This window comes from Callionymus lyra, chromosome 7, assembly GCF_982586985.1.
Source record: "Callionymus lyra chromosome 7, fCalLyr1.hap1.1, whole genome shotgun sequence".
Classification (NCBI taxonomy): Eukaryota; Metazoa; Chordata; class Actinopteri; order Syngnathiformes; family Callionymidae; genus Callionymus; species Callionymus lyra.
This window is the reverse complement of record NC_141824.1, coordinates 10,979,598-11,004,862: the sequence shown is the minus strand read 5'-3', so window position 1 is coordinate 11,004,862 and position 25,265 is coordinate 10,979,598. Positions and strand designations below refer to the sequence as shown.

At 36.9% G+C, this 25,265-nt stretch overlaps 1 protein-coding gene across 1 annotated transcript in view; it reads left to right on the top strand.

Annotated features, from left to right (window-relative positions):
• The first annotated feature begins 6,742 nt into the window (after positions 1 to 6,742).
• LOC148075025 (calsyntenin-2-like) overlaps positions 6,743 to 25,265 on the top strand; it is a 308,567-nt gene continuing 290,044 nt past the window's right edge. The window contains exon 1 of the mRNA XM_087795355.1: positions 6,743 to 7,102. Coding sequence (XP_087651481.1) covers positions 7,036 to 7,102 — 67 coding nt within the window. The 5' untranslated portion in view covers positions 6,743 to 7,035. The remainder of the gene's footprint in view (positions 7,103 to 25,265) is intronic.

The window sequence follows — 25,265 nt, the reverse complement described above, 5'->3', positions numbered from 1 at the left end:
TTTTAAACCATATATATAATTATACTTGGCAATGAATATTTCAGCTCCTTTTGACAATTTTAAAAGGGCACAGAAGACAATTAAAAAAGGTTCAATTTAAATGAACAAACATAAACAAATGATCTACACATTCACCAGAGGGAATAACTGTTGGCAGTTAAGGATCCAAACTCCTTGCAAATGTTGGACACATCACAGTTGTGATTTCTCGGGCTGGAGACGGAATCTCGACGTGTGAAATGTCATCCAGGTGCATGCAGACGGGCTCATTAGCGTCTCTCGCGTGGCATCGGCGAGCACCGAGGGAGATCCCTGACGCCGAGTCCCTTCATAATCACTTTTCACCAAAGTTCAGCGGGTCGTTGTGTTTGCTGATGCGATCTTATCAACACACACCGTTAGCCGCTGACATTTGGAAGTTGTCAGTTATTTGGACATTCTTAAACCGTGGCCGCACAGCCACCGCCGGCCACCTCTGGTGAACCCCACACTAGGATCCCCGAGGCTTTCAGCTCGACTCATCTTCTAATGACAAGAGCAGGATGTACGGACAGGAGGGGAATAAAGGTTTGCATCAGACGACTCGCTTGTCTAATGGGACAAATGACAAGAAAGTACAGGTTTGTTTGTGTTCTTAGTGAGTGAATCAAAGGCTCAATTTGCTCACATTTTTCCTTTTATCTTTCGGAAAAAAGCACCGGTGCACCATCTCATATCTGAGTTTCATTATGGACTTTTTTTATGTTCCACAGGAAATCTAGTTGTCTCCGCGCTACAGCAAATATTTAATTCAGAGCTTGACCATCCACGAACATCTTGTCACTCTGTTTCCAGGATTGTAAATGTTGACATTGATTGACAACTAGACAAGACTGCCAATCTTGTCCCCCCCCCACACAGTGTTAGAATAAAGTCACACGTTTGTCTGTGGAATTTGAAAAGATGCCCGCATTGTGTGTTAATTTGTTCCATGGGAATAATGAGTTATTGAAGCAAAAGGTGGTTACAATAAAAAGAGATCTCACCTGCAGGTACTACGCAGTACTTTCATGAGGCATTTGTTACAAGATCCTGGCATTAGAAAATGCTTTGAAAATTGTTGGCTTTAGATACAAAAGCTTGAACAATGACTCTTTAAAAGTTTAGTTTAGTTTTCATTATTTCATTTCATTATTCAATACTTTTTGGCAGTAACTGGAGAGCTTGTTTTATTTGGTACTAGTGTCTATATTATATCCATACGAACTTCTTTTTTTTAAGTTAACGGGATTCAAATTCAAGAACTAAACACAACAATAGTATTTATCTTGTTTTCTTTACAAATTAAAATGCAGTACAAGGAAGCAATCGAGGGTTTAGGACAATTGCAGTTTGACTGTTCTGACACTGGGGGGAGCCAGAAAAGATTTTTTATAACATACATATTGTTACTTTAATGGAGGTTAAGTGCAGCCGCTTCAGTCCACGCATTTAAAACACATCTTGTTTTAGTCATCACAATGTGTGCTACAGAATGTACACACACTGAAAACAGATTTTCTTATCATTTCTCTCACACACTTATACTCATAATAGGCTCAGTAGGGTCTCACAACAGTGGAAAATCACTTGCATATATTGGTGTGGTTTTTATACTCAATTAATTGAGGTTTTTTTTAGAGAGATAGCTGGAGAACCATAAATACTGAGAGACCGCATGAAAACCTTGATTTTTCTTGCTTGATTCAGGGTGACTTTCTTAGAGTCTTTAGATAAAACGCACTATTTTCTGTTATAAAAAATGTTTTGCAATGAATTAAACTTTGATTACACCCATATATATTTTCAGTTGTGAGCTACCACAGATTTATCTAAACAAGTACGACTGGAATTACCAATTTAACTGCTGCTTGTTAAAATTGATGTTTGTGTTGTTCCCAAACTTTTGTTAACGCTGGATGTACGTAGTTGCATGATAAATATATATTGAGTTTAAATGTCCTGTAATATTGGTCTTAACTTAAATCACAGCTCGCATAAAACAATCAACTCCCATAGTGCCATTGTGAGTTTGACTAGCGAGAGTGACCGTGCACGATTTCTATTCCCAGTTGCTTTCCAAACCAGACAGATAAGCACTTTAAGAAGAGATAAACGCGTAATATTTATACAGATATGTTGCAGTTGGAAGTTAATTTGACAACCGCCTTGAAGAATTAAAGCCCTGTTGCTGTTCAACCGAGGCCCAGAAAGCAAATTAATCTCAGAAAATGTATCGCACTAAGCCCCCAGGATATTTACAATGCTAAATTAAAATGTGTTATTTCTTACTCAGCATATTTGTGCGTCGCCATGTTTGCTAAAGCTGATTAATGGCTACAATTTCAACAATATGCTCCAACATCCTCGTGGAATATATTAAACTTGCACTTTGATTTCTTAAGTGCATAGATGTAATCGTAAACCATAGTCGGCGGAGGTTGTTTTTTTTTTTGGTATAAAATCTCAAAACAAGAGAAAAAATGATCCAGGATAGCCAGGGAAAGGGATTACAATTAGTAGAAAATAATCCATTATTTTAAGTTAAAACTCGTAGTCAATAACAAGATAAGTAAGTAAAGTACCTAGTACTGAGGTACTATCACAATTTGCTTAAACTTAAAGATAATAAAAACAATTTATATTAAATAAAAAGATCTCTACAGTACTAAAAAGAACTTTACAGAAATGTTCATACTGTACCCACCCAACAAAAATAGCAGACATTATAAAGTAGCAGAAAGTATAAGTACACATTTTCCACAGAATATTTCTGAAATCAAATAAAAATTATATCCCCATTGATAATTTCACTTCTCAGGTGATTTTAAAATAGGATAGCTTTAAACCAAAAAAGATTATTAGCCAAATGTAACTGTTTAAAGTCTTGTTAACACAAGATTTTCCACAGAAATACAAACCAAATATAACATTTCATTTCTCAATGTCTTTGTTTGTAAATCATCCTCAGTTCACAATGAATCCATTACTGTTCCATTGCTAGACAAAAGACTAATTTGAGATACACTGCAAAAAGACGTTATAAAATTCTACTTTCATGGTCAGAAACAATAATTTTCTTCAACACAATTTAGAATAACAATGTATTAATACAAGAAACTAAGGTAGGTTTTTCTACTCCTTTTGCCAGATTGTGTTTACTGTGTACAACAGTAATAAATCTAAATATTCTAATCCAACCGTTTTTTACTTGAAACAAGACTTTCACTTTTAGACATTTTAATTTCGCAATTAAATACCTATTGACAGTATCTGAAAAAATACAATATTTTACATAATTTTCTTTCTTTTTTTTGCCTAGAATGCTTAAAACATTGGATTTTAAAACTTTATTTTCTGTATGAGCACACATTTTTAAAGGTGGGGATCTTCAGTAACTCTTTTATTCACAGAAATTGTAATTTAACACCTTAAAGGAGCAAATAAAAACATATTTTACTTGATCATGAGAGCAAAAATAAACTTCAGATAATCCATCTTTTAAAACATGTAATTGTATAAAAGCAAAAGTCAACCTCACAACCTCAGTAAATATTAGTGTTGCACGTATCTGGGTTCACTGGATCATATGTTTTCTTTCGACTGCTGGAGGAGAAGAATCTGATGGTCGACTGTATATTTCGCTCGATCCATAAGTGTTTTTCCTTTCAGTTTCTGAGCCTCTTGAACCAGTAAGAAAATTAGCACGGGGACCTTGCACAATGGAATGCATGGGAACGTCTAGGAATCAATAGTGACCCTGTTTCTCCAGAGACACAGTTAGAGATGAGCCGGTGAGAAAGCATCGCCTTCTTGTTGTACTGCGCATCCAAACCTTTTCTTCCACTGTAAAGAGAAGCTGAGAAAAAAAAAGAAAATCCATTATTTTCTCACAGCCGGCCCTTTTTTTCCAAGTGAATTCCAAGGACATCTGGACTTAAAAATATCAAACACTGCTTTGTGGTTCCTAGAAAAGCTGTTGCAGCACACTAGAGATTCCCACAGTGAAAGAAAGAATCAAATTTTAATTTGGTCATGAAGCCATGTTGCAGATTCCAATCTATGTATCGTCGACTCTTTCTATTATTTCCTCGCTCCAGATAACATTTGCAATATTCTCTCCGCCTGCCAGACTAATCCTAAACCAGCGTTCGCGATAGTCCATAAGGAAAGTTCTCCCGCTCAGATAGGGTGTCTCGGGAAAATTGGAAAAGTTTCTGATTAATCCCGCACTGGCCGGACCGAACCCTAGAAATAGCTGCAGACGACTCCGGGCCGAGGAGTTTTACTCTGAAATACTGTGGGCAACAGCGAGTATTAGATCAATTTGGCTCTGGCATTATTGGAATTGTGCTTTTAATTTCATCAGGATCGTTGTTCTTCAGAGGCCGGGGTCTGAGAGACGAAGGATTTCATCAGGTCGCGGCGAATAATTTAGTTTTAAGGTGAGGTATGAACATTATCGTGAACCAAAATGTCACGAGAAACCGCCGCTCGGCTTGAAGGTTGAGATGAGGGTCAGCGTTTTCATTTCTCTGTGAGGACGAGAAATACTTTCTCACTTGCCGTGGCCACGTTATGTACACAAAATTGACTTTTAATACATGGTATTTTTAACTTGTTTCCTTTGAGACACTTTTTCACAGCAGGACGATTCTGGTTCTGCATGAGGTTTCTGCCTGTTAGAAGGCGTTTTTCTAAGTGATTCGCTGGGAACAAACTGTAAAGTGTGTTAAGATAACCCTCTTATAATTTGACACTTTAAACAAAATTGAATGAAATTAAATTCACAAATTGGAATACAATCTTCCAAAAGAACCAACTCGTCCTTTTTTTGTGAGCACAAATCAAACGCTTGTTCCCGATTCTCAGGACCATGTGTTTCGGTTCCAAATACAGCTACTGACCTACCTTTTATTTTTGGAATCGTCCCCGCACTTTGGCAACCCTCCGTACTACTTCCTGTCACGATAATCCGTCTTAAACCCTTGTGTCGTGGATGTATTCGGGAGAAACCTTGGCGTCATCTTCAAATGTGAGAAAGACGCTCACAGACTTTGACTCGGAGCTTTAATATTGCAGTCACTGAGCGTACTCAACCTTTACTACAGTGGTCCCTAAAGGGGGATGTGGGGGGGGGGGGGGGGGGCAGCCGTGAAAGGACACTAGGGATGCAACAAGTTTGGAGGGAAGAGATGAGGAAGACAGAATTTCACTACAGAAAAACAAGAAGAAATCGCCCAATGTGTTTGTGCAGCAAGTAAACCAGGGTGAATGTTGGAAGGATGACAGGAGTCGTCAAGTTCTCTTGATGGATGTGATTGGTTTCTGCGTGACTCACATTAGTTGTAAAATCAGAACCAAGGACACAACATCGGAGAATAGCGTCTAGAAGGAAAGCTGTTAAAGTGATTGTTCACCCAAATGTCACTGATTTTTATTCTCACCCTCATGTCAAGAGTTGGGATTATTTTTTTAAGGGTAATCTGTGTGTTTCTTTTATTTACAGGCAGATATATATATATATATATATATATATATATATGATGGTCGCTAACAGAACTTACTTTTCTTCGTCCAAAATGACACTAAAAATGATCCAAATACCTTCATATACTGGTCGTCTGTAACGTCCCTCTTGTATTTAAGATGATATATTATTGTTTATATAGTCATAGTCAGTTTTTTTAAATTTTATACAGTGATGACAGTTCATTTCCTCACATTAAAACAGTTACTTAAACTGTGTCTCTAAGCTCCTTTTTTAATCAGGGAATTCATGAATACGTTTTTTTTTTGTTACATTTTTACAGGATATAAGACTCATAAGATCACTAGATTTTTATTTTCTGATGCGTCAAATATATAAATATATATATATACACACACACACACACACACACACACAGACACAGACACTCATAACTTTGTTGAATCCGGATGAAAATTAAAAAAGAAAATGCGAAAAAGATTAGTTTTAATTGAGTGTAACATGTAAACATTTTCCACCTTATTGTATTGTAAAAAAATAATACATTTAACACTCAATGTTTTATATTTTCGAGTGAATTCTGATTAAATGAAACCACATTTTATAAAAAATAAATGTAAAGCCTCTTATCCACTGAAATTTATTCTCTCTTACCTCAACCCTACTTTTTTTTAATTATTTTATTTTCATATTACATTTTTTACCCCAGCAATGTTGGGTATTTAAGATGTTTTCAAAAGTACAAGACAAGTACAAAAAATGTGTCCTTTCTTAAAAATAAAACCCCAAACAATCACCAATTAAAAAGCGTCATACAACCATCTCAGGTGTTGCTCGTTGATCACATTTAGTTTATTTTCCTCTTGTTATTATTTCATTTAAATAAATTACATATATCCACATTTTTCTCTCACTTCTCTCACAAATATATCCGTTTTTCTCTTTGAATACCTTGTGATCTCTTCTTAAAATGTCACTTTTTCTTGTTTGCTCGACACTTGACTTACACTATCAATGTGTTTTAATAATAATAATAATAATAATAATAAAAGGATCCATTGCTGTGGATCTCGGGTGAGCTGGGATGCTCCAGAGACGTGGAGGGTGGGAGGGAGGGGAGGAGAGAGGGAGGAGAGAGTGAGAAAAAAAAAAAGAGAGAGAGAGAGACAGAGGAAGAGAGAGAAACTGAGTGCATCTCTCTTCTCTCAGTGACGTCGGTTCGGTCCCGGAGTGCGCTTTTTTTTTTCTCCCCCCATCTCTCTCTCACTCCCTCTCTTTCTGGTCCCGTCTCAGCTCCGAACACTTTCACTTGTCCCGCGTCCGTCGCCCTGAGAGCCGCCGCTCCAACGCCCGCGTCGCCGCTGCGAACAGGAGGAGAAAAAAAAGAAGGAAGGAGGCGGACGGGAAGAAGAGAAGGAGCGCGGGAGGAAGAGAAAGAGAGAAATAAGAGAGAAGGAAAGCGGGAGGGAGAAGAAGAAAAAAAAAAAGAGGGTCGCCTGTTTCTGCGTCCGGACTCTCCCGCAGAGATGATGCTGAGCGTCACCGGCGCCTTGCTTCTGGCGTGTCTGGGATGCGGCGCCGCTCACAGCAAAGGTAAGACAGGTGAAGGACAACTTGCTGGTCCTGATGCTGCTGCTTTGGGAAGTGGATGCTGCTGCTTTTGGGTGGATCCGTGGGAGCTTGTAGATATATTTCAAAACCCACCTTTTTTTTCTTTTTTTTTTTTTCATCTGGTGTTTTTTGACCTGAAAACACTCTTGTTTCTCCATATTTTGTGGCAGATCTTCAAGTCCTGAAACTGTTTTTTTTTCTTCTACTTTCAGTCTGTCAGTCCATTTATTCTTCCTCCAGATTTGTGATTATAAGACAATACAACAGCGCAACCATACGTGGGTGTCAAGGATTCAACTTCGGTCACTTTTGTTTTAGTGTACAGTGTAAAGACACCATTTTAATTCCAGTTATCTTTTTTTTCCCTCTTTTTTAATGTTTTATGTATCACAAAGTAGGTCAAACTATAAGGATGACTTCTACCCGAATCACCAAAAACCCCCCCCCCATAAAATGAAAAGCAGTTGTATAAGGTGGTGAACAGTTTTCTATCTGAAGGACAATGATGTCATAGCTGGTTACTTGGTTTCCTCTGAAAGCGTGTTTTCTCTGGCAGGGTCTCCTGGGAGGAGACCACATGGAAGGAGGACCAGATGAGGATGTTTGTGTTTCTACTCGAGCTTGACAGTACGGACATGAGGAAACTTAACACATTACTCTCGTGAATCTGCATCAGAGTAATCGTAACGTTAACGTAAAGATTCCAGATTTTTACATGTGAAGCCATATTCTTGCATCACTGCACATAACCCCGGTTCTATGAGATGTTTCAGAAATATATCGGTATAATCTCCAATGCTTCCATTGCACACCACTTATAGGAGCAACTAGTCGATCACAAACATAAATAAATCGATGTATTTTAAGAGCATACGCATGTTTTTTTTAAACCTAAATGATATGTTATTCTTATTTTTTGTTTATTTTTTGCGCAAAAATAAGAATTATTCTGTGTCATGATTGAAGGAAATTGACCCAAACATTAAGTTAAATTTAGGACTTATAATACAGTTTAAATATTGTTCCAAATGTTGTTTAGTTTTTATTTGTTTGTTTACAAACTAGTGGTCACGTCCATAAATTCTCCTTCAGAGATGAGAAAATATAAGTTGAGCAATAAAAAGGTTAATTTTAGACCATGTAATTCAAGTCATTTCTGATTTCTTACGAGCATTTTTGTGGCGTCAAAGACATCTCAACATTTTTCGTGTACATCTCTCAGTAAAACGAACTCGGATTAAACCTCCAGCTTGAACAAGCACGTGTTCAAAAGCCACTTGTAAGGTTCTTGTCTGAACGTAAAGCTCAACTAAGAATGACCAAACTCTCTTTGACACAGACAACTATGATACCCCCGAGCGAATGTTTTTGATCTTTATTCGAGGATTTTCTCTCCTGAAGTCTGAGTCAGCCATCTCAAGGTTTCCAAGACCTTGAAACCCACTTCTTCTTGTAGACTATTCATCGTATATATCACATTTTGAAACTCTCTCTCACTCTGGTAGATTTTTTTTTATATTCCTCTCACACGTGTTTTATTATTCCTGTCATGCAGCTGCTTCCAGATTAGACCCTCAATCTGGGTCAAAAGCTACTTGACACGTCTACATACTGGTTTATGGTTGAACCAGCAAAGCATACTTGCATTCATTATCTGCAGCGTGACACAGTTATGAGGCAATTAGTTGTAGCGATGTTTGATTAATTCCGTTCAGACACTATGCTAGTTTGGTTTGATATGTCCAAACATTACGGTTTAAAAACGAGCCTGGTAAAAACTGGTATTAATCCTAATTTTAAAATAAGACACCTATGGTAAGTAAGTAAGTAAGTAATATTTATTTATATAGCACTTTTCCAGACCAGGGTCACAAAGCGCTTAAACAATCAAAACAATACTCAAAAAAGTATATACTTTAAAGATAAAGATAATACTGATAACAACACAGGAGTTCCAGAAAATCAAGGAAAAGCCTGAACAAATAGAAACGTCTTAAGATGTTTCTTAAAGGAGTCAGTAGATCATCAAGAGCAAAGAGAGAGGAAGATCGTTCCAAAGCTTAGGAGCAACAGCCTGAAAAGATTTCTCTCCTCTGGTCCTGAGCCGTGTGCGTGGAACCATAAGTAGATTCTGATCCACAGACCTCAGAGCCCGAGCTGGGGTGTAAGGCTGGATCAGATCAGTGATGTAAGGAGGAGCCTGACCATGAATAGATCTGAAAGTAAGAACCAGAATTTTAAAGTTGATCCTGAAAGAAATTGGAAGCCAGTGAAGAGTTTTAAGGATCGGAGAAATGTGAGTTCTTCTACTAGAGCCGGTCAGAATTCTCGCTGCAGAGTTCTGAATCAACTGCAGACGAGACAGATCCTTCTTGTTAAGACATGAAAACAAACTGTTGCAATAGTCCAGACGAGAAGAAACAAACGCATGGATTATAAGATCCAGATCATGTTCCGACAACATTTTCCTAAGTTTAGAATTTTTTCTCAGTTGAAGGAAAGGTCAGTTAGGTCAGGTTAGGAATCTGATTCGGACGTCAGGAGAGATCGGAATTGGTTTAAAAAATCACAACTACTTTACTTGCAAGGAGAGTTTAATACAGAACCTTCTCATGGAATGTCCCATTTTCACTCTGAAGGAAGAACTTTTTCGGTCACAACTTGTACTCCTTCGTTAGTTTTCGATTGTTCTGAAGGCAAGAACAAAAGTTTACTAGAAAAACACAGACTGCAATAAATTACAGATGGTCTTCAATGAAGCATCAGAAGAACCAAACATTGTTTTACAAAACAAGAGATGATTAACATGTATCTTGTTAAACTTATTATTTACGGAGTTATTAACCTGTGGTTGAGCGAATTTGATAACACACTGAACACACTAGCTCAGTATCGCAATTTCCACCAATATTAATTACTTAAATTGACTTATATTACCTATTTAGTTACAATGATCAATTGCTATTAATGGGGATCATGTGATTGGAGTCATATATCCGACAAATGAATAGAAAGTAATCTGACAATGAGGAGTTATTGTTGTACTATTCACCCACATATTGTGTAAAGATCAAACTTACTGTCCAAGGGAAATAAGATATACCAGTAAATATTGCGAAAAATACATGGTTATATTGGTTTTACTGTAGTGTTGACACTTTAATAAAAAGTTAAATTCAACTCTTTGATTTGAGGTTGGTAAAATAAGCAGTTTTGTCCAAACCAATTGACTTCTGATGTCAAACAAAACATATTATTATAAGTATTTTTAAGATAATTAACTAAATTGTACTTTAATTCAATTAAATTAACATTATCTGTAGTTTATTGATATAATTAATCTGAGAAAAGCCTTTTCCATTTAAATGTATTATAAAATAATGATAAAATTAAAGATTAAACATGAGATCTAACAAAAAAAAAAGACTCAAAAGTAAAACATATTATTTGACGATACTTTTCTCAACCTAATCTTCCATTTAATGCGTTGAACTTTGATCAAGCATGAAGTCATTTGCCGATGAAGCAGGAACGAAGATTTATCAAAGCTCCGATTTAATTCGCCGTCACAAGTCATAAGTCCCTTATTAACATTTCAAAAGATTTAAAAAAAACAAAAAAACTATTCCCTGAGACACAACACTTGAACCTGGAAGTCATGAATGTGAGCCACACCGTCACCGTCGAAGCTAATTTTAGTGGCGCCGCGATCCTTTGCCGCCGCAGGACGACTGAATCCTCCAGCGAGCTTCAGATGTGCCGCGAGTGGCTGCGGCAACAGGTTCTTGCTAATCAACTCCCCGCGGACTCACGCTGCCTTAAACATGGAGAACCTAACAAGGTGACACCAGTCAGTTGTGTTTGGCAGGCCAGACACTGATGAGCTCCGTGTGCAGAAGCTGGAAAATCACCTTTTTTCGTGACATCCTACCTGCAACCCCACAGCAAAAAGCAGCTCAAGGCGAACCTCAATCACCTTCGTTGCAGTTTGTATGTTCCGGCTTCCTCGCGGGCGAAATGGTTTTCTTCCCGCAGTCCAGAAAACACTTTCATCTTTGTAAACTTGTCCGTGAATATGAGTGTTTTTTTTTTGCACTGTTTTCTTGGTGCTTTGAAGTTTTGATTAAGTATTTTCGTCAGATTCTATTTAATCTGTCAATCAAATGTATTTAAAAAGAAGCATTGTATTACGACATCTGTTTTTTTTCTCTCCTACTATTCTGGGAGTTGATACATTTTCTCTGAAGGTATGAAACAGAAAAAAAAAAGTAGACAGTCCTGTCAATATATTACTATTTTAATCTGATTAATCACAGGGTTACTGTGGATTTATCACGTTTCTATGTTTAATAACAAAAAGAACACAATATATTTATGCACTTAAATAAATTGAACAGTTCATTTCTAATCTTTTTAAAAAGAGAAATGTATACATTTGTTATTGAATGATCCAAATGTTTTTAAATTGTAGATTTGATAGAATTATATTTGATATTCATGGGCTTTATTGATGGTACTGCAAGCGATCGGCGAGGTTGATGAATCGTTTTTGTTGTTGTTGTTGTTGTTGTTGTTGGCATCTTATTTTCTGCTTAAGTGACATTACGTAAAATGTTGTTGATTTTCTTTTAAGATTTTCTGCAGTGATAAGTTAAATTTTAAAGTTTTAGTGTCTAAACAAGAAGGATCTGCAGTTAATACAAAATCTTGAAGCGAGAATTCTAAACGGCTCTAGTAGGAGAACTCACATTTCCCCGAGTCCTTAAATCTGCCAGTTTCTTTCAGTATTAACTTTAAAATTCTGGTTCTTACTTTCATATATACATACTTATATATACTTAATATATATTATTATGGATGATAAATTATATAAAACTAATACAGTAATCAAATTATTAATTATTAAGGCCAGGGAGGCAAAAAGCAAGAACTAAATCACATTATTCAAAGAAATGTACAAGCAAAAATATGGTATCATTTTAAGGGGTCACGCATCTGTAAACGCCATCTTTAAATCTTACATGTTGGGGCTTTAATATATGTCACTCTGTGTGCCTGAGTTTATCGTCAGATTTTTTTCAAAGCTCTCAACTCTACAGGTGGTCTGTGCTCTACTTGCTCCACTCACTCACACATCACCTATCACTGAAATTTTAGGGAAACGAAAAAACCTCCAACTTGTCACAAAGCATGATGTTCACAAGAAAAATCCAGGATCTGGAACGTCGCCGGAAAAAGTGTTGAACGTTTGTTGGCAACATTAAAGTCTCCGATGCAGTCTATGAAAAAGGGGAAAAAAAATAAGATCAAGAGTTTTATAATGCGATTCTAAAATATGTGTATCCTTCTCGCAGACAGTACGAAAAAAGGCCAAATATAGATTTCCACGAGTCTGCAGCACAACAAATGCTGCTCTTATATTCACCCGTCGACCACATCATTTGTCTGCATGAGTGCGGTTTGGTTCAACAGGAAGTCTCATCGTTGGCCAGGAGGCAGATAGTAATGGCTGAAGGAAACGTTCATCTCCGGGTACTCCGAGCTGTGGATCTGCGAGCGTGTTGATCTATTCATGCGGGAAATGTCGGTTACTTGTTTGGATTCTTTCCTTTGGGTTTGTAATCTAGCAAGAATTAACAACATTGCATTGTCAAGTCATGTTTTTTTCCCCCCTTTTTTCTCTCCTTCTCGACTCACAGAGCTGTGCTGTGGAGGAAACTAATTACTGCCAAGTTATTGGGGATGGAAAACCCAAGTACGCCACGGTGCTAATTGATTCCCTCCGGGCCACTGTACTGTGCAGTTAAATCTAGATGAGAATGCAAGTCTATTGTCTGCAGATCGTGTCTGGCTGCTATCTGTTGCTCGGCTGACCCAACTCCCCAGAACCAACGAGAAGCTGTAAACAAGCCTCGTTCTTTCTAATGTTGTCGACTCTGTGCTGATGTTGCACACGTTCTGGCTGTTTCCTTGACAACTTTCTAGCAGTGCCCGTCAATATGTGGCCAACGTTTCACTTATAGCAAATACACAATGTCCAGCTTCCTTAAATCACCTCCGAATACACAAACCAAAACTTCCTTCCAAATACCATCAAGTACACAACCTGTAACTTCCCATTTACGCTATTAAATACACAACCTGCAACTTTTCATGAACACCATTCAATACACAACCTGTAACTTTCCATGAACACCATAAAATAAACAAATCGAAAACTTCTAATGAACACCATCAAATAGACACATTGCAACTTCCCATGAACACCAATGAATACACAACTAGTAAATTCCCATGAACACCATCAAATACACAACCTGCAACTTCCTATAAACACCATCAAATACACACATTTCAACTTCCCATGAACACAGTCAAATACACAACCTGCAACTTCCTATAAACACCATCAAATACACAAACTGCAACTTCCTATAAACACCATCAAATACACAAACTGCAATTTCCCATGAATTCCATTAAAAATACAACGCGAAACTTTACATGAACACAATCAAATACACAACCTGCAACTTCCCATGAACACCAATGAATACACAACTAGTAAATTCCCATGAACACCATCAAATACACAACCTGCAACTTCCTATACCCACCATCAGCCATCAGTAACAGGTCAGCGTTCACAGCAGGTGAAAGTGTGTGTCTGTGTCGTCACTAATCACAGGTAGAATCCCCAACATTCCTCAGGGCTGTGTGCGTCTGTTCTTATCAAGTCGAGCCAAAGTGTCGATGGCCGAAGAGTATCGAAGGAAGGGATGAGTTTGTGTTAGCGAATGATTTATCGCAGACGCCGAGGCTCAGAACTGCCGATGCATCAGACGCTGAACGAGGGAGAATCTTTTGGCAACTGAGGCCCAGAAAGTGTTGAGGAACGAAGCCAGAGTTTCTGTGCGATTAATCAGAGCAACGTGAGGCCTGGATTTAGGATTTAGAGCTCATTAGTGGACGTTTAATTGTCTGAAACCTTAACAGTGTTTATGGTACGTCAGGAAACAAATAAACCATTGCAGTGGAGATTTAAATGGAGAACCATTAAGAAATAACACCATATTTTCTTCTCCTTCTTCTTCTGCATTTGGGAGTACAGAACAGCTGCTCTGCAGGGTGTTTTAGAAGTTAAATATGCACTGAAATATATTTTTATATTTGTTACTTGCATGCTCAGGCACCCACATTTTTGGGGAAAAAAACCCCAAAACAAGGAAAGAAACACTTACTTTAAATAAAATGGATGCTCTAATATTTACAGTTGGCAAAATCCAAACATTTATTTTCGATATAAAAGAAGACAAAACGGTAGTGAAGGTGATAGTTCAACCAAAATTTAAACTGATTTTGAATATTTTCAGAGTGATCTGTACTTTTTTTTTAGAGAAATAGGCGAAAATGTTTGTTCATTTTAATGTAGCCACTGAAGCTAACTCGTCTTCGTCTTCATCTTCGTCCAAAAAGACACTTAAAAACCTCCGAAATCCTCCAAACTGCTCGTCTGTAACGTCTTGTATTGAAGCCTAAACATGAGTTGTTGAAAAAACATAAAAAAGTTTAAGGTTGTTTGTAGCAGAAGTTTTTTAAATGCTACACAAACAGGAAGTACTCCGGGTGAATATATCGCAAGCACTTCCAGTAGACAGTAGTGTAGACAAGAGACTGGAAGCACTACATTAAAATGAACAAACATTTTTGTCTCTAACTCTAAAAAAGGAAAAGATTACTCTGAAGATAATCCCAACCCTTAGTCGACGAGTTGAAAATGAGAAGAACAAACCAAAAAAAACAAAAAAACAGATTTAAAAATACCTTAGTTTAAAACCAAAATACTCCCATGACATCACACAGTTGTCATCTGTTTCCATGTATCTTTTTGTTAAGATTATTGGTCAAATATATGGTCATGATGAACTTAATATATATTCATGATTCAATATATATATTTGTATATATTGTTTAATAATCACTGAAGAAGATGTAAGGACATGTGAAGAGTATTGGCCCTCAGATGAAAACCTTTTTTTCCTGTAGATCCAAACCTCACTTAAGGCAGCAGCCAATCTTCTTAAGTGGTTCTGTTACATCCAGAAGAGTTACTCTTGACAGAGTCGCCATACGGGGAGAGAGTCGAGAACCGCTTTCCATCCCGGTCCACTCATAAATGCTCCGGCCACGAGCCTCTGGATAATAAACTTGAAGCCCGGGCTGTTGTCTCGACGCCTGTGAGTCAAGTTTTTGGGATTAATTGTCACGCCGTGGCATTCATCATCTTATCTCTCGTGCGAGAGGAAAGCCAGGAGGAGAGTCGTTCCAGGATCCCGTTAGCAAATAGAAAAGAGGGGGTGACGCGAAAAAAAACAAAACAAAAGCAGATTTATATCCCCACCTTTGGAGAGGGAAAGTGCATTATGGGAGAACTCTATAAATCCTCAAACTAGGCTGCGACACAAGCTGTGTCACAAATCCTCGCGCGGCCCAGGAGAGAGACCGGGTCTTTCTTTAGCTGATCGTGGGTTCAGGTAGAGATCCTGTGCGAGGTTAAGGGGGTTTAGTGGCCACACCGATTGATGAAAGCCAATCTCGATACTGTCCTCGTCTATACATGAGGAAAAATGGAGTCAAGTGGTCGGACGGATCATCTTCAAACGGGGAAGGAGGTCGAGCTGTGATCCCGTGTGTGTGTGTGTGTGTGTGTGTGTGTGTGTGTGTGTGTGTGTGTGTGTGTGTGTGTGTGTGTGTGTGTGTGTGTGTGTGTGTGTGTGTGTGTGTGTGTGTGTGTGTGTGTGTGTGTGTGTGTGTGTGTGTGAACAAGGATTCTGTCAGTCAAGGCAACATGCTGTTCGACATGTTGTCATGGAGACATAACAGTCGAGACCAGCTCTATTGTGATGCCTGAAGTTTACTTAAGATTATCTTTACTTAAAGTGAAATCAATTTTTTTTAACAGCTTTTGAAATTGACGACAAAAATCCCATTATTACCAGTTAACATTTTACTTTTACTTTTACTGACTTTGATACGTCAAGGCGCTCGTTTTACTTTAAAATTTCAAATAAGATTAAACTTGTAAACTTTTGAAAATGAGTGAAACATATGCTGTATGTGATTTATTTTAACATTTCAGACTCTGAAACAAAAGTGCTAACATTGAATTTGTCCAACACACAGTTGGGGACCGCTGATAATAATAATAATCTTATGTACAGAACATTTTTTTCAAAGCCTTCAGATAGTTTACAGGTTTCTTTTTTTAGTTAAGTTGACTGCAACAATTATCTCGAGGTGTCAAGAGTCACAGACTTATGCAACATCAGAGAAATTTGGTAGTTTTTCAAAACAAAATACTTTTCAAACAGTAGTATTCAATAGAACCGAAATGAAACAAGTGTTCTTTTTTATTTAGTGTCCTGGTTTCAAAGCAACTGGTCCTGGTTTTTAGCCTAGCGGTTGGAGAACACTGGTTAACAGAATGTAAAATGAATGAAAATAATCCATCGTTGCATGTTTAAAATCAAAGATATTAAACAACATTTTAGTCACAGAAAGGATGTAAAATAATCAGAGACTGATCTTAAGTACACAACAGATAAAAACCGCAGTCGCAGACATGAATGAATGACTGTGACGTGAGCAGACTTCATAATACATTTTTTATTTTCTGCAGGAAACACTGGTGCATGTCGATGTTGACTCTATAGAGGAGGTTTTGATATGTCTTGTTGATTTGTGTGTTTGTGTGGCTGTTATTAGAAAATAAAATGAATAAAAAACCTTTTTTTATATGAAAGAATTGAAAGAGAATTGTGAAAATGAGACACTGAAAATATAAAACCGTCATTCCATCTGGAGTCAGGAAGATTTTGAAGGTTTTGTCATCGACTTTTTTGGCTTTTGGTCATCTACGCAAACAGGAAATATGTTAAAATATCTAACACAGGATGCAAAAAAACTACTTTTGTATCAGAGTTGTAACAAAATGAGTTTTAAAAACTGGAGAATACGATCAACGTGCGAATCACTGGTTTTCTTGAGGTTACGATTGTGGCGCCAAAACAGTTTGTTGTATTGTTATTTGATTGTGATGATTATTATTATATTATGTTCATATACTTTTTATGGCATAACATAATCCTCATATTTTTCATTTTAACTTTCAGAATGTAGAAAAACTATTGGAAAATGTATAATTTCAGAAATAAATCTTTAAAGTCCAAGAAGTTTACTACATCTCTAAAGTTTATAAAATCTCTAAATTTAGGGAAATTATCTCACAACACGATCTGGAGCTGATAATCCATGCATTTGTATCTTCATGTTTAGATTATTCTAACAGTTTATTTTGGTGTCGTTTTTCGCTCTAGTAGGAGAACTCACATTTCCCCGATGCTTAAAACTCTTCACTGACTGCAAGTTTCTTGCAGTTCCTCACTTTCAGATCTATTCATGGTCAGACCTTCCATCACTGATCTGATCCAGCCTTACACCCCAGCTCGGGCTCTGAGGTCTGTGGATCAGAATCTACTGATGGTTCCTGAACACGCTTCTGGACCAGAGGAGAGAAATCCTTCCAGGCTGTTGCTCCTAAGCTTTGGAAGCTTTGGATTTGATGATCTACTGACTCTTTCAAGAAACATCTTAAGACATTTTTATTTGTGGTTTTCCCTGATTTTCTGAGACTCCTGTGTTTGTCTTATGTGTAAGTATTTATTTTAACTGTGTATTATTTTTGATTGTAAAAGCGCTTTGTGACCCTGGTCTAGAAAGATCTTGTAGAAAATGTTCCTACCACACAAGTCAGAACTTGGCATCCCTCTAGTTTTTAGTGTGGGTGTTTGTTGTTTTCTCGGAGGTCCTTGGTTTAAGTCCGTCCGTGGCATCGATTCATCCTACTCTAGCTTAGAGGACGTAGTATCCATCCTGCTCCTCACCCCACACACATCCATGTTTCTTTCATGACTAGCACCTGGAGAAGCCGCAAGTACAAACACTTTATCTTTGAAAGTGTGATTCATCAATGAGGTGTAGGTGGAAATAATTTCTCCACAAGACAGGATAGTTAGAGCAGTCATGGCTGACGGTACTTATTCAGACTTCAAGGTCATTTTTTTTTTTCGTGGGCCAGTCAAAAAGAGGGTTTTTTTGCATTTAAGTAAAACAAATAGAGAATTATTTAAGGTGTGTTTTATTCCTGGCATGAGAGGATGATAAAGAGAGTTGTAGTTATTTCTGGAAGAGGTGAAGGTTCAATGCTGACTTTATGAAACAGATGTTCACAGGATATTTTATTCTCTTTCATGAGGCATCAGATTATTATCTTCTAAATCTGGATGTTTGTGTTTTCGAATCATTCTGAAGAGAGTCATGTTCGCAGAGGTCAGAGTTCACAGTGAAGCAGTGGAACTGAATACGTTCACAACAACTGCAGCACCAAGAGTACTGCTTCTATACACCAGATATATATCGTAGTAATACTGCTACAACTGTAGTTCTCTCTCATGTCTGCATCTTATAGTACTGCACAAGAGTTCTACAACATTGTTCGAACCGGATTCACGTCCAGATTTAACTACTTTGACATATTTACCAATACTTTTTTTTATTTACTATGAGTTGTATACAGAAAACAAATACAAATACTGCTCCAGCTTATATTTCTACTGATTTACTGTTTTGCATTTATCATCAATTGTTCTACTCTTATCTCTACTTCTACTACATTTCAACTAGTTCAAGTTCAGTTTCTACTTACACTACTATTAATTCTAACTCTGCTACAAGTACAACTAGTATTTCAGTATTACCACCGTTATTGTTTATACTGCTACTACTACTACTACTACTACTACTACTACTACTACTACTACTACTACTACATTTGCTACTGCCACAACTAACTCCCAACTAACTCTACAACTACTACCAATACGACCACTGCTACAACTACTACTTGTACTTCTATCATTTACTTCTGCTACTACTACCACTATTATTGCTTCTACTTCTAATTCTACTACTACTACTACTACAGCTGCTACTGCTACTCGATCACTATAAATACTTCTTCTACTACCGCTCTTACTGCTTCATTTACCACTTCTACTGATACTACCTCTCCTACAACTGCTACTAGTACTTAACTACTACCACTATTATTGCAAATACTACTACTACCACCACTGCAGTTGCTACAATCACAACTATTAACACTTCCACTACCACTACCACGTCAACTACTACCAATATGACTTCTTCTACCACTACTACCAGTCATTTTGCCACTATTACTAGTACTTAACTACTACCACTATTATTGCAAATACTACTACAACCACTACAACAGCTGCTACGATCACAACTAATAATGTTCCACTACCACCACCATGACAACTACTACCAATATGACTTCTTCTACAACTTCTACGAGTACTTTTGCCAGTACTACTACCACTACTACTGCTAATTTTACAACCTTTACTGCTACTACTACTTCTCACTTCTAATTATACTTTCTCAGATGCAGCTACTACTTCTACATATGCTATCCCTTCTACTTCTGCTACTTCTTCCAGTATTATTGCTTCTACTATTACTATTACAGCAGCCACTGCTACTATGACCACAATTAAACTTTCTTCAACTACTTTTGATTCTCCCACCACTTCCATCAATATTAATGCTGCTAAAACTACTATCAGTACGTTTACCACTACTACTAGTATTACTCTCTTTAATACTGCAACTACCAGTACCTGTTTTTTTTACATCAGATTTTTTATTTTAACAGACATATGCCCATATTTAATTTACCATAAGATTTTATCAATACTACAGTGACTATGTTTAGTTTTTCAGTCAACGAGCCATTCTTTCATCCCAAAGATTAATCTCAGTAATTACTGAAGTCTTTGTACACGTTGATCAGAGTGAGACTTCTGTGAAAATATTGAACAAAGGAAAGGGAGTAAAGTGTTATTATTGAATTGAAACCAGTTATCACAACTACAGAAATATATGAAAAGATGGATATATTTTGTGTGTAATAAAGTAGCTTGAAGTGAAACTGGTGCGAGGACATCATTTGAGTCACAGCGCTGCGTGCTGTGAAGTGTATAAAGAGTGAGGAGATGACGTCAAATGTGCTCTGGTTTCTTTATTCTTCGTGTTATTGACTTCATTGATGTCTTCATTCTGTACGATTCTGCCCAATAATTACCTTTCAATGCTTCTTTTATTCCTATAATTGATCCAAACTAGAGCGTCTGAGCACAAAAATGCATTCATTAGAAGAGATGTGTCAGTTTTTTATTCATCAATACTGCATAAAGACGGCAGTGAATGATACATTGAGCTGCTCCTGAAATACACATTTAAAGTGTATGTCACGTTACTTGGGCAGCGATTTAAAAACATTTGCGTGTAGCTTAGACGAGTTATGACCTATTTGAGCTCCATCTGAGACACACCACTTGCTGTCCTGTATGTCAATCAAGTGAGCGTGTGTTTGTGGGTGTTGAAGCCGGAGACACAGATCTGGAAGCAGCATGGATGCGTCTGGTTGTCTACGGTGCTGCACGGAGAAGCAACCGTCTCTGCTGCATTTCAATCCCGAGTTTCCCAGGTGCTGTCCATGGTGCTGAATTCTATCTTGCATCGAGTAGGATAATTTCATCAGGTCAGGTTTAGAACAAGAGAAATGTATTATAATAATTACAATTAAATACATATTCATTATTATATGTGAATATATAATACAATATTTGACTCCAGCTATGATCTTTAATCTGGAAAAAGTTAATTTCCAAGAAACGTGATCATACACTGGACTAGATGTATAGATGTATAGATGTATAGATGTATAGATAGATAGATCTATAGATGTATGGATAGATAGATGTATACAATTATGGATGGATAGATGTATAGATGTATAGATAGTTGTATAGATAGATATATGTATAGATGGATAGATGTATAGATAGATGTATAGATAGATGTATAGATAGATGTATAGATAGATAGATCTATAGATGTATGGATAGATAGATGTATACAATTATGGATGGATAGATGTATAGATAAATAGATGTATAGATAGATAGATGTATACATTTATGGATGGATAGATGTATAGATGGATGGATAGATGGATGGATGTATAGATGTATTGATAGATGGATGTATAGATAGATAGGTGTATAGATGTATGAATAGATAGATTTATAGATAGATTTATAGATAGATAGATGTATACATTTATGGATGGATAGATGTATAGATGGATGTATAGATGGATGTATAGATGGATGTATAGATGGATGGATAGATGGATAGATAGATAGATGGATATTTGGATAGATGGATAGATGGATAGAGGGATGGATGGATGGATGGATGGATGGATGGATGGATGGATGGATGGATGGATGGATGGATAGATAGACAGAATTGGGTTTACAGTTCACAACAGATGATAGTTTCATAAAAACAAGAACAAAGTCCAACTAAAAGTAACAAAGTTAAAGGGATGACAAAGAACATAGATTAATGGGAAATAAGACAAATATTAACATATAATAACATACTTATACAAATTGTGTGAAATAATAATATTATATATTTTTTAAATTAAAAAAAATTAAAAATAAAAGTTTCCTGATTAATTCAAAGTAAAATAAATGTCCTTAAGTGCTTCATCTCCTCCTAATGATGGTTCTCAAGATTCCCATCATAAGTCCTCCAAGTCTGGCCACTCATGTTTTCTTGCCTGATGCCTGAAGATCTTCTTCACGATGATCACGTTTGTTCGACACTTCATGTTCCTCTCAGCGTCGCTTCCGGCTGATTCCATCTCACGGCTGCAGACCCCACACTCGTCCGAGAGCTCTTGAGGACCTTCAGCGGATCCCTGCCACCATCTCACACCCCCGCCTCGTCCCGTCCTCCACCGCTCCTCCAATCACTTCCCAATCACACCATCTTCCATCCCTCGGTGACTCGGCGGCGCGGCACACAAACACCGGGTGATGTGTGAGAAACAGATCAGTACGTGACCCGTCCGTCTCCGCCAGCTGGGTCCGGATGACCTGAGAGGAAATGATCAGATGAAGGGAAATGGAGGACGCGAGGAAAGGGGGGAGTAGGTCAGAGAGAAAGTTGCACATCTTTGTCTGTGTTGCTCATAAATCTTCTCCCTCTGACAAGTGCGGTACTCGAAGATGAGGAGGACTTTAAATTGGACTTTCCAAAAAAAAAAAAAAACAGAACTTGGGAGAGACTCCGGCTGTTCTTTCATAGATTTAATTAATCTGGCAACATTCTGGTCCAGGAATGAGCCTGACCAGTCTTTAGAGCAGAATATTGGTGGAATTTATCATTTAAAAAGTGAAAATTTAGATTTTATTTTTTCGTGTTTTTAAAATGAATTTAATGGCGTTTTTTATTTTTTCAAGAATTAGAATAAAAAATGTGAATATTTTTCAAAAAGAATTCATTCATTTTTGTATATAGAGTTTAATTTTTTGATGCCACAAATTCGAATATGTATATTTTCAAAATTGAATATTTTTTAATTCTTAGCCTTTTGAATTCAATATTAAAAAAGGAGCTACTTGATCGATCAGTCACATGATCATATATGCATCGCATGATTGGCTGAGAGTTGATCATGAAATTATTGAATCCAATTATTCCAAAAAAATTCCCCAAAAAATAACTTGATGCTAACTTTGTTTACTACCAATACGACTACTGCTACAACTGGAACTTGTACGTCTATCATTTATACTTCTGCTAGTACTTACACTATTATTGCTTTTGCTTCTGCTTCTACTACTACTACTACTACTACTACTACTACTACTACTACTTCTACTACTACCGCTCTTACTGCTTCATCTACCTCTTCTACCACTTCTACTGATACTACCTCTCCTACAACTGCTACTAGTACTTTACTACTACCACTAATATAGGAAATACTTCAACTACCATTACCACGGCAACTACTACCAATATGACTTCTTATACAACTATTACCAGTAATTTTGCCACTATTACTACTATAAAAATTTCACCATTTGAAATTCAACCTTTCAAAATGTTGGCACTGATATGTTAAATTGAAGGGTTTCCGAAACCAAATTTTAATTGGTTATCTTTCACTGTAGCAACCATACAAAGTAATCTCAAAGATACAACATTTTCAACAAGTGTCAAGTGTTTTGACAGTGAAAGAAAAGAAAGAAAATATCGTAGTATTTTGTAAATATGACAAACTAAAATAATTATAAAGCTAGTTCTTCAGTCATTCTTCTCGACCTAAAACTGACTCTTTACTATTTACTTCTCCTTCCAAAAGCGTCAGCAGGACGTTCGGTTCTGTTGGAGAGTTTCATTATCAGCGTCAGCACTCGCGGTCCACGTCCGGCAGATGCTGTGCAGTTTGCGAGCGGAGCTGCCGGAGCTGTGATGGTTAATGATGGGAGACCGATAGCTGTGCCTGTGTTTATCTACACTCTCCATGTATGATTTTTTTTTTATTAGACTCAAATCTACTTCACACTCCGTTCTCGGGCAGAAGATTCAAAAACGTTCCTGTCCCAGTTATTTTTAGATCGTTTCATCACGACTCTACAGGAACACGATGTTTGTAATGTTTTTTTGTTTTTACATTTGTTTGTTAGCAGTTTTGCTTCCAGCAGCTGTTTTGTGTCAAGAAGCAGATGTTATTTTATTCTATAATTCTGGTGAAATATACGTCAACAAAACATGCATTATTTATTCATAAACAATGTCGCTTCTGATTGCTAATACTGGTTATAACATTTTGGAATACTTCCTACTTTAGTTGTTGACAATTCTTGTCGTACAAAAACATATTGAACTTTATGTTACGGCCACTCGTTCAAAGGTGTTATGATTGGATTGAAGTTGTCAGATTGGATCAAGTCTTGAAAATGGGTTGAAGAAATCAAGTACAAGATACTAATACAAGTGTTTTAAAGTGTGATCTGAAATGAAAAATGTTGTTGTGTTGAGATTTTTAAACGTAAATCCAAGGTTTTATATTATTATTCAAAAACATCAGTATAATCCTGTTTTCTAGATCCTACTGAAATGTTTTTACACGAATGGAAGGTTTAATCAAAGACTGAATTTCATGATCCATCATCAGAATCTTTCTTTTCCTTTTGAACAAACGATTTGATTCAATCTGACAACCAAAACTTCTATCCAATTCCCTTTGAACAACAAATCCCATAAATTGATTGATTTAATACTTAAGTAAGTAAAGAAACTCGCTAAAGCTACAACTTTTGCTGTACTTTTAAAAAGTACATTCATCCAGATTCAGGAATGACTTTTATTTAACCTCTACTTTGTTTAAATACCCATATGTTCACTCGTTATCACAGCTGTAGCGATACTCTAATCTCATGATACGATATTCAGCTAACGATACAATACGATATATTTCGATACACTCGCATCATTTTCTGAATGATTTTAGGAGAAACGCTTCCTTGTGATTATTCCACTCTTGCCTGGTCAAAATGATAGAAATTAAAGAAATTTGTCCAAACGGCAGCTTTAAAAGAGTCAGCGGTATCCTCTCGTCCCCAGTCATTGCCGGGATTCCGTTGGATTTAATTGTTCCTCTAGCTGCGAAGGAACTAATGTCTGCTGCCATCTAGAGGCCGGATGTTTAATTGCAACACAAACATGGACAAAGACCGTGAAATTATACAATTATTATAATTTTATACACAACTAGTTGAATATAAATATTTGTTCTCTCAACCTCACTAGCTATGCTAGCAAAATAGCTTCTCCACATCGCAATATTTGTCTGTATTTCATAGTAATTTCTCTGACCTCATTTCCCTTAGAGTAATGGAAAACTTCAAAATATATATGTTTAAAAAAGAGACGTATTGAATAAAATGCGATGATACAAAACAGAGCAGCTTTATTTATTTTTATATCCAGTGACGTTGCATCACTTTCCAAAGCTTTTAACACGACGTCAGGATTTGGATTTTTTTCCCCCCCACAAAAAAAGTAGGTCAAGTTTGCGAAGCTGATTTCGCATGAAGCAGCCATTTTAATTGCTTCTCTCGGACGGAGCGTC